This window comes from Dipteris shenzhenensis, chromosome 12, assembly GCF_047967505.1.
Source record: "Dipteris shenzhenensis isolate YYH24624 ecotype China chromosome 12, Dip_SZ_1.0, whole genome shotgun sequence".
Classification (NCBI taxonomy): Eukaryota; Viridiplantae; Streptophyta; class Polypodiopsida; order Gleicheniales; family Dipteridaceae; genus Dipteris; species Dipteris shenzhenensis.
In genome coordinates, this window is record NC_141607.1 from 42,499,765 (window position 1) to 42,510,844 (window position 11,080).

An 11,080-nucleotide genomic window follows, 5' to 3' on the forward strand; every position below is an offset into this window, starting at 1 on the left:
ATGTCATCAGGTGCATTGCAACTCTAGTGGACTGATATGACAATTGAGATTTGCCATCCACACAGTTCTTCAGGTTGGTTATCACGCTATTGGAGATCGCCCTTAAGAAAGATACATCATGTCCTTTTGGTTGCTCTACTGCTTCTTGAACCTGCTAGAACTTCACGGTTCCTCTTGTATCAAGAAAGAAATGCATTGTCTTCTTCAGCACATCTTGGAGGTCTGTTGGCAAGCTTGAAAGCTTGACTCCACCATCTTTACTAATCTGAGTATTGGGGTATACATCTAGAATATCCTATCTCTTCCACTGCTTCTCGAATAAGTGTGCTTGCAAATTGCCTCCAGGAATGCCTAGCACGTTTTCAATCGTGCTTTTAGTGATGGTAAACTTATGACCTTGATAGAATATTTGTCCCTCCTTCACGTTCACCTCCTGTACCAACCTGGTGAAGCTGCTGAGAGCATCCAAATGGGGCTTTTGAAGAGTAAGTGAGGAGCTCCCAGATGTCACAATTTCAAGATCAGGGGAGGAGAGGCTTTTGCACTGTGCTGCAGAGGGGGAGGAAAGATTGAGTGAGGAGCTCCCAGACCCTGCACGGTGGTCCATTACGAGAGGGGATAGAAGTTGCAGGAAGAGTGCAATGGAGATAGAAATGGTCGAGAGAGATAGAAGATGAAACACTGAAGGAAATGGAGGCTCAAGTTTGCAATCCAAGTGCAAGGGAGAAAGAAACGGTCGAGAGGAATCAAAGATGAAACAGTGAAGGGAATGGAATAGCGGAGGCTTAAGTTTGTAGCCCGACTACAAGGAACTATCACGGTGAGAGCCACCGTGGTGGTTGGCCTGAATTTTGATTAATTTAAGACGATAGTACTACCTTGCATGGGAGTGAGTGATTAGAGGTGGTGGTGTCTAAGATTACAAGCCACGTCTGTGGTGGCAGCTAAGATTCCATCGGGCTGGCAATTAATTACCAACCACTGCAATGGCCCGCAAGTACTCACCTGCCAACAATTGCCACCATCGAGCTTGCATGCATGATTACTATGAGTGCAATAAATTACTAGCCATCATCGGGCTTGCGTGCTCAGTAGAGTAATTGTAGTTGATTATTTGGATAGCACCACCGGGCCTCTAGTCACCATGGTGGCTCGGAATACTTTTGCCCTCACTTAGGATTTACTGCAACAACGACTAAAATACCAATAAAGTAGGACTACAATTTCCTTGGTTTAGGACCAAAATAGCGCTAAAATAGCTCCAACAACCCACCGTTGTGGTTGCATGGAGATACATCTAGAAAAATACAATTAAAGTTTTAGAAAATGCACTTGACGATATGGCCCTTGAGGGGTCCCCTCTAGGGGCAAGGGCCATATCGACATGCATTATACAATATCCAGGATGCCACTGGATAGATATGGCATGTCGATATGGCCCAAATTGCAAGCCCGCTAAGAACCATAAGCTCTCCGTACCACCATACGCAACTGCTCTTGCATGCTACTTGGCGGCCCATACTGAATTTCTCATATATGCAAGTTTCCAACAAGACCAAAGGGCTTCGTCGTGCCATCCACACATATCCCGCTGCACTAGCGCCAAGATGAAGCGCTTGCCAGCCATACTCGCCACCACCAAAGAATTCGCAAAAAGGGGGAGACAGCCGAAAGTCACAACAACGGGTTACTACGAAGCAGTGATGAGCAGCAACAATCAGAGCGAGAGAAATCGTGCATGGGATTTCGCCGAAGCCATCGATATTCTTGGGCAGAGAAGCTGACCACCGCGGGACCAACGAGGAGTTCACCAAAAAAGGCAAAGCCGTAGACCATTGGGGGGAGGGCAAAAACGGTTGGAAAGGAGGGTTTAGAGCATGTGTGGATAGGAGGCTTCTATCCATGGAAGTTCCAACCACACAAAAATGGGCCAAGGGACAAGGCTTGTGACAAAACTAAGGTGAGAAGGGATTTGTGGAATTTGCAGGGGAGGCTCAAATACACGTCTTTTCTTCTTCTTCTTTTTCTTCTTCTTCTTCTTCTTGGCTATGGCTATGGCTTCCTCGTCTCTCGCCATAGCCTCACCTTCCTCCTCTGCCCCGAGCCATTCTTATGGCTATGGCTTCCTCCCTTTGCCCTCCCCCCGCCTCTCCTTCTCTCCTCACAAGGTATTTCCTCTCTCTCTCTCTCTCTCTCTCTCTCTCTCGCTTCTCCTTCCATCCATGCATTCGTCTTCCTTCCATCCATCGATTTACTTTGATCGCCCTCCATTTCATGCAGAGATCTTTGTTGAGTATTCATGCAGAGATCGTTGTTGTCCTCAGATCGTAGTTTCTGCTTCGTTTCACCCCCTTTGCATCGCTCTCAGCTTGCCTCCCTCGCTCATTTCCTTTGCAGGGATTCCTTAGCGGTACCTTCCTCTCTTTAGATTCCCCTTCCTCCAAAGCTTGCCCCCCCGCCAGCAAAGGAATCGCCCGCGCCGCTGTTGAGACCACCGCCGCTCCTCCCGCCGCCCAGAAGCACTCCAGGAAGAATGAGGAAGGCTTGGTCATCAACACTTTCAAGCCCAAGAACCCCTACGTTGGGAAATGTCTCCTCAACTCCAAGATAGTGCGGGACGACGCCCCTGGAGAGACTTGGCATATGGTTTTTAGCACTGAAGGTAAAGTTTCGTCCTCGCGAATTTCTGGCCTTAATGATGTCGTTCGTATCATCATCCCGACGATTGTATGACCATCCAATTGTTCCGGTCAGGTAAGGTGAAATACCGCGAAGGACAGTCGATAGGCGTCATTCCTCCCGGTGTTGACGCCAATGGCAAGCCTCAGAAACTCCGATTGTATTCCATAGCTAGCAGTGCTCCTGGTGATTTTGGTGACTATAAAACTGTGAGTTAATCTCTCTCTTTGCCGTCTCAACATGCAGACGCATTGAAGCCAACCACAGCTCTTGCATGACATTCAGTAACCTCTTACGTGCGAAGTGTTTTATTAAATTCATGCGTTGTCGTCTTCTCTCTCTCAGCCTCATTCTACGTACGGGGCTTCATTGTCTACAGGTCTCTCTTTGCGTGAAGAGGCTCGTCTACGTCAACGATAAGGGCGAGGAGGTAAAGGGCGTCTGCTCGAACTTCCTTTGTGAGTCCTCTCTGTTGACTGCTTTTCCGCATTTCCTGCATTTCAGGCGTCCTTTGCTACCAGGCTTCCCAGGGAGCAGGTTCTTTCTGTTCCTTAATTCAATTGGTGCGCAGAGGTGCTCTAATGTTATACGACGCAGGCTGCGTGGTCGTCATGCTTTGTTCTTCTTTGATTAGCTAAAAGTGCTCTACGCTAAAGGAATCTCTACGGGCGATCCAGGTGATTTGGCACCCGGAGAAGACGTGTCTATTACTGGACCTGTTGGGAAGGAGATGCTGATGCCCTCCGATCCCAATGCAACGGTTATCATGGTCTGTCGAGTCTTCTCTTCTGCATTTGAATTTTCAAGGACTCGGTGTTTGTCAGTGTTACAACGTGCTGATTTGAAGTTGGTCACAGCTTGCTACTGGTACCGGCATTGCACCATTCAGAGGATTTTTATGGAGGATGTTCTTTGAGAAGCACGATGATTATAAAGTACGAGCCTTCCTTTCCAACATTTGTCATCATCTTTTAAAAGCTTTGCAGTAGTGCATTCAAGAAGAAGAGTCTCCTGCTCCTTCAAACCTAGGATTTTACTAAGCTTCAGACAAAGATCAAGCTGCAAGATCTAAAGTTTAGAATTAAAAAGCTGATGGCTGAAGTGTTTAAACTGAGATTTGACAAAGATATATGCAAAGTGCTAAAAGTTGAGAAAATAGCTTTATGTTTTGACTTTTTGTGGCTACATAATTAACATCATGACATTGATTGTAAAAAGTAATTATACACAAAGGTTTTAAGTGTTGAAGATGTTTACTCGTGGATACATTTACTTTTAGATAATCATTACATCACAATAGGCGATTCTATTTCAACAAATTATAGGAATCCAGAAGTTTCCGACTTTCAGGACTTTATGTACAAAGATGCTTGCACTTTTGAAGAAGGAATCTATCCTCGTGACTCTTGTGAACTTAATTGCACTTCAAGAAGATATTCTTGTGTTATCTTAGATCTCTCTCAATCTGCTGTAGGATTAGAGGTTGATATATATGATAAACGTCAACAACCTGAATATAGTGGTTTACACATTACAAAATTGCCTCACATTGAGTCAAACATTTCTGATTTGGCAAAATATGGAGTCTTTCCTTAGGTTTTCCCACCTTTGTAGAACTGAATCTTTTCTCTCTCAATGAGTAATTTGATTACTTTGCTAATACACAAGAGGCATAATCCAAGATAACTAACAAAAAAGGTACGCACAATGTTAGTTATGAAAGTCTTTTATCTATAGTGTATTAGCCTTAGGTATGTTTAGAATGATTGAACATAAGTTGAAAACAAAAAGTGGTGAGCAACAGCCTGTTTTTCTTTTAGTTTTGAACAAAGAGTTAAATTGAGTATGCATTTGCTTTCTAAGTAAGGAATTTAATATTGTATCATTATAGGAAGTAGTACATAAGTGTAAGTGATTCCTTATGTTTTTTATGTTTTAAATAATTCATTCATTAATTCTTTCAATACATGAGTGAGAGAGAGAGAGAGAGAGATTCTTGTTTTTGGGTCTCTTTTGTTTCTTGATTTGTTTCTTTATTTTACCTTCTTCCTTTTTGTTTTTGATTTGTTTGTTTATTTCACCTTCTTCCTTTCTTCTTTATTTCTTGTTAACTTCACCTTTTGTTTATTTGAAATATTTTAGTAGACACTAGGTTTGGGGTCTTTAGAAACCCAATATAGCTGCTTATGCTTGGACACTAATGATGCATAAGCATGTGTTGCTTGCTAAATATGTCCACCTTTAGTTTTTCCAAAACTTTTTGTTAGCTCATTATTCTTCTCTTTTACTTTCTCTTTAATTTTCATTGTAGAATTTTAGACTTAGATCAACAATACATCCAAATTTGTACAATTGGATATATTCTAGTATTACAAAGGTATATTTTGATTTATTATGGGATTATATACATATATATATATATATATTAAAAATAGCTTAAAATGCTTGTTGCCATGGAAAGAGATTTAGTCAAGAAATGAAAGTTGAAGGAGAAACTTTCCATGTGGATCTCGTCGGATTAAGAATTTGGCTGGTATAAAGAGTATTGTGTCCCATGGCATCTAAAAGTTAGTCATTGAACACTGGGATTGATAATCTAGAGGATGCCTTACAATAATTGATGACTCAACGTCTTTGCAAGGAAGATGCATGAAACATAAAAAGTCAAATATCTTTGAGAGATGGCCTCACAAGTGGGATGAGGCTTTCGCCATTTGTGGATTTGATAATGTTATAATGAGAATCCGCAAAGCCACACATGTGATATTAGAAAACGGACAGGTGGTTGCATTGTGGCCAATGCAACAAAAAAATTGATTAGCTTCGAGAGCTATGCAAAGTTAATCCATGTGTTAAATGAAAAACACTCTAGGTAGGAAAAAGAAAAAGGGTTTAATGAAACAGAAGTAAGAGCATTCAAAGGTCAGAGAGAACCAAACAACGGCCTAAGACAGCAAACTCTAGTCTTTAGAAGTATGCAAGACGCATGAAAGATAGAAACCTGTCAAACAAGATCTCATGCTAGATCTCAGTGGGAGAGTGAACTCTCACTACTACGTGCTTCTGTGCTAAGTCCATAGCACCCAAAGTGTCACTGTGCAAAGAAAATGTCTCTGTACCACCTGTGACCATAAGCACATGCCCTACAATAGACCTCAGCTGGTCTACCCAACCTACATCACCTGCATGCTGCTCCTGGAAGCATAAGGACCCGATGTCCACAACCACTTCCCTACTACCAAAATCTGCCATAATCATGCTACCAACTCCCACTCCAACAGAAGCAAGAATCGAAAGTGTAGCCCCAACGGCAAACATGTGAGAACCAAGTCTCAACCTTGTCATGGATGCATGAAGTGCTATGGCTCCCATATGAACCATAACCTGCTCACGAGCCCCTCTATATCCGACAAGTTTGGCCCCCAACATGGGTTGCCATACATCCTTGCTAGGCGAACCAAGGAGTCAAAAAGCAACCCCTTGGTGCGTGGATCCTGAAAGTGCGAGCGGAAGCACTACCTCTCTAGTCTGGCCAATGAAGCATACCCTTTGCTCAAGATTTAGATGCTCGTTGGGGAGAGACTAAAATGAAAATGTTTATCGACTTTACAAGCAGTTGTAGCATGAATGAAGAGATTTTGGACTACCTTTTGATTAGCCCTCTCCTTTAATGCTAGCCTTCATCATGGCTGAGTCTGCCCTTCACCTCCGGAGTGCCGACAGAAACTCAGTACGAAGACTTTGTATAAATGGATACTCAAGTATGTGTGGGTGTGTGGATTTGTATGTGTGAGAGCATATTTTTATACTATGGTCTACACCCACTGTTGGGCGCTGATGACGTCAGTGGGGATGTCATAGTAGCTAGTCCCTGCTATGCATGATGGAGTTTATGGTTTTCAACCTTGTGAGTGACTATCATGAGATTGAAACTGCAGTATGTTATGTTTTTAGAGGATGAGTTTGGGAATGTTCCTAGATTCATCTAGGTATATGTACATACCCTTTGCTCAAGCATGCCTGCATTGCGGGTCTCATAGTGAAGCTGGGTTTGAAAAAGATAACCCTAAGATAAGTGTATGATGAAACTATCTCAATACGAGATCCCTCAAATGTGAACTGCTCCTCGTGCATGATGGCTCGAGATGTATTGAAGATCATGACATGGTTTTATCCAGGTTGACCTTCAAATCATGAGACTCACAAAAGAACTGTAGTTTGTCTAGGTGTCTCTGGAGCCCCTCTGCTGAGGAAGACAAGAGAGCCACGTCATCTGCGTATAACAATATCTGGATCAGCATGCCGCAAGAGACCAACCTACCCCCCCTGTGTCTACATCATTGTCTCAAGCTCGTCAATGTAGAGGCTAAACAAGGTAGGCGATAAAGGACACTCTTATTTGATCCCAATAGTGCTCATGATCTCACCTGTCCACTCGGATCTTGCTCGAACTCTGCCTGAAACTCTCTTATAATGTGCCATGACAGCCCATATGATCTCCTGGTCATAACCCAAGTCCTATAGACGTTGTATGAGACGGGCTCTCGAAACCGTGTCAAATGCCGTCTGGAAATTCACAAAGCAACAATAAACCCTTTGCTTCCTTGCCCTTGCCTCCTTGATGATACATCTGAGCGTGAGAATGTGGTCCATGGTTCCATCATCACGACGGAATCTGGCCTGTCTTGCTGCTCAAGGTCCTCGACACTTTGCAAATCTGATCGGAGTCAAGTACTGATGCATAAACCTTGAACATGACATGTCCAATCATAATGGTCCTGTAGTTCTCCGGGCTCATTGGATCCCCTGCCTTGTGAATGGGTGAGATAGTGTTAATGGTCTAGGTGCGTGGAAACCCCAAACAAACAGCTTCATTAAAGAGCTTTGCTAAGACCAGGGCTAGGAGGTTAATCCCATATGCAACGAACTTAGTGCATAGTCCCTCATGATCCTTCGCTCGGCCATTACGAAGTTTCATTGCGGCATCCTTTACCCCTCCTCTAGTGAAGGGGGTGCAGGATGTGGGGCGGGGCATGTGTGAGAGGTTAGGGAGTGGCTGATTTGGGATATCATAAAGTGTGCGTGCATAATCAAACCAGATCTGAGTGTCAGTGAGTGGTGAGGGGGACCGTCCTTCTAGAAATCTCCGCCAAAAGTCCTTAGAGTTGTTACTAAACAAAATGTTCAGTAGCTCCTCGTTCCGACGAACGAAGTCTAGTTTCTTCCTCCGTACCCATCTACGGTAGGCGCATAGCGTATCTGGTGCGCTCAGAATACTGTTTTTGGTTTCGAATCTGAGCTGACAGCGTAAAACATTTCACTCATCATCGTACCAGCTATTACAAGGTATGGTCCCAGGGGGTGGTGGGCGGGTGTAGCGGGTGGTCTAGGGGAAAGCGTGAATGGCAGGCTCGTGTAGTGAGCGGTGACAAGGGCAGCACAATCCTCTAAAGGGGGTATGAAGTCAATATAAGTGAAAAGTATGTACCGACGGCCAGAGTAAGTAGGTGAGTGATCCAGGTCAAAGAGAGAGAGAGAGAGAGAGAGAGAGAACTGTTGACATCATATTTATGCTCACTACTATCTTCATTCTTTATGTTTGGGCCTGGACTTGCGAATAATGCCATTGTTACATCTGTTGTCTTCCTTGTTGAAGAGGGCATGAATGAATACCCATTGAAGGGGCTATAGTGTCCATGGCTGAGGCTATGCTGTAGAGGCTACGGGAGAATGTCCCCATGAGAGAAGGGATTCTATAGAGGCTATAGGGACCGCTGCTGGGGGCTACTGCATCTGTTGTGGCTGGATCTGTGTGGACTCTTGGAACCACCGTGGAGCTGTATGGTATTACTCCATTGATGGGGGCTACTGGAGATGCTGCATCCACTGCTGCTGCAGGTGGAGGTTCTTCTGCTTGTTCTACAGCTGGGGAATGCTGGATTTAGGGGGAAGTGCCTTTTTATATAGGGTTAGTGCTGGAAGGGGGCCCACCCAGCTACAGACTGCTGACCCTTGATGCAGACTGCTGAGACGTCAGCTGCCGTACAAGCTGACATCATTCTGTCCCTGCTGCAATCTGCTGCTGTGGGCTGCTCAACTGCCATGTCGGACGCCATGCCATGGGCTGCAGATGCCTGAGCAACAGTCTATAGAGTTACAGAGAGAAGGGAACCTTGTTATTACCATCATGATGGGCATTGTTATTATGTGAAATTTTGCCAAGGCAATCTGGTCTGTTTGAGGTTGCAGATGTGCTGTATGTAGGCCCAGCTGGAAGGCTGTATCAAGATGAGGGTGGTGGCTGCAAACACGGCCAGTAAAACATGGTATGTAGTGGAAGGCTGACCTCAAAGGAACAGGAGGGCATTATTTGAAGTGTGACCCAATGCCAGGGTACATCGCCACCCGCTTAACCAGTGTGTCAAAGAAAACGCACTCTGCGCCAGCATATTGAAAATATGCCTGAAAACTCTTCCATTTCAGCATGGACAAACCTTTCCCCAGGCCAATGCTGCTAGCCGAACTCAAACTGACCAATATATTCCATGCCTACGTGCGTGCGCGCGTGTGTGTGCATGCGCGCACACGTACACACACACACACACACACACACACACACACACACACATATATATAGAGAGAGAGAGAGAGAGAGAGAGAATTTGCAACAGTTAATATGCGGTGAGCATCAATTGAGCTACCAGTTCTTGCAATGGGTTGTAATAGTGTTGATGACCGTCTCAAAGTTAAATATCGCCAATGTTTTGGTTTTTATAAAATAGCTTCGAGCTTCTTGGTTTCATCTGCGTTTTACTTGCAGGTCTTGGGAGTTTTCCTTGACGTTGTTTATTTTGTCTGCAGTTTAATGGACTTGCATGGCTCTTCCTGGGAGTGCCAACTTCCAGCTCATTGCTCTATGTGGATGTATGTCTGTCAGATTATCTTTGAAGAATTTCAATATCTTGTTGCTTAGGCTAATATATAACATTGTGAGGTAAATGACATTAGTATTGTTTTGGCAGGAGTATGAGAAGATGAAGAAGATTGCACCAGATAACTTTAGATACGATCTTGCGATAAGCCGTGAACAAGCCAATTCAAAGGGTGAGAAAATGTACATCCAGACAAGAATGGCAGAATATGCAGATGAACTATGGGAACTCTTGAAGAAGGATAATACATATGTATACATGTGTGGGCTGCGTGGCATGGAAAAGGGTATAGATGATATTATGACAAGTCTGGCAGCACGCGATGGTATACTTCTTCACCCTTCCAGTGTGTGTTATGTGTGTGTGTATATGTAGATATGTCTGAATTTGTTTTTCCTGAAATTTGTACAGGTGTCAAGACTCATCACGCTATTTCTTCGTTAATTGGGTTTATTTGAATTTGATTTTGATGTTTCTAAGTATCATGTTGGCTTGTCCAGGATATGATTGGCTACAGTACAAAAAGGATCTCAAGAAAAATGAGCAATGGAATGTGGAGGTGTACTAATTTTTTACATGTACAGATTTGAGGAGTTGGCAGCAGAGTAGCTATGTCTGGAGATACTTTTTATCTTTTCCTCTTTGTATTATCTTTCTCACATGATGTATGTCCCCCCTCCTTTCTATATGCCTCTTTGTATTATCTTTCTCACATGATGTATGTCCCCCCTCCTTTCTATATGCCTCTCTGTTTGTATCAAAATATGATACATAAATGTGTTCATTGTCAGTCCTTGTTGTCTCATCTCTCCATTTGCACGCATTGTGTGTTCCAACATGAAAGGTCACAGGAACCTGAAGATGTTTTGGTGCTAAAAAGTTGGGTCCCAGGTTCTCATGCTGTGAAGATCAGTCTCAATGCTGACAAAGCAGTAGATACAGCATACTCTACCTTGAAAGAGCCTACCATGAAAGATAGAGCATCTCACTTTGAGAAAGGCTCTTGGAAGAAGAAATGCCCCCTGCACAAGCTTTAAAAGCACATGCAGGCAAGATGTGTACACTGCTATACTAGATAGACGAATTTTCTGGCAATTGTAAACTTTTATCGTGTCTCGCCTTGTTAACCTTCATATGTACCTTTGATGCATGTTAGTGATTTCAAAAAGAATGTGGGTATATCCAGATGGGCTTCAGCTGGATCCGCTGTTAGTTTTAATCTTTAGTGATGCTTTTGACAATCAGCTACCTTTTTAAAAGTTCTTTCTTCAGTTCTTGAATTGAGCACATAAAAAGTGTTTCTTTGCAGCACTTTTTGTTAACGAGAAAGCAAGGACTGCATGAGTAGCTTTTGCTCTTGTTCTCCCTGCCTTCTTTTTAACCTTGCTCATAGCCCTTGTCAAAAACTGTAACTGCACTACTGGTGAAGTACCTTTTGTCTTTGCCTTTATAGAAGCAGTGGACCAATG

The 11,080-nt window shown here is 43.5% G+C and overlaps 1 protein-coding gene across 1 annotated transcript; it reads left to right on the top strand.

Moving 5' to 3' along the window:
- The first annotated feature begins 1,931 nt into the window (after positions 1-1,931).
- Positions 1,932-10,725, top strand: LOC147896244 (ferredoxin--NADP reductase, leaf isozyme, chloroplastic-like). The gene is made up of 9 exons (XM_087382329.1): positions 1,932-2,168; positions 2,398-2,662; positions 2,755-2,888; positions 3,059-3,137; positions 3,357-3,448; positions 3,537-3,614; positions 9,541-9,603; positions 9,702-9,936; positions 10,112-10,725. Exons 1-9 carry the CDS (start codon positions 2,049-2,051, stop codon positions 10,177-10,179), a joined length of 1,134 nt encoding a protein of 377 aa, XP_087238455.1. The 5' UTR covers positions 1,932-2,048; the 3' UTR covers positions 10,180-10,725.
- Positions 10,726-11,080: the final 355 nt, after the last annotated feature.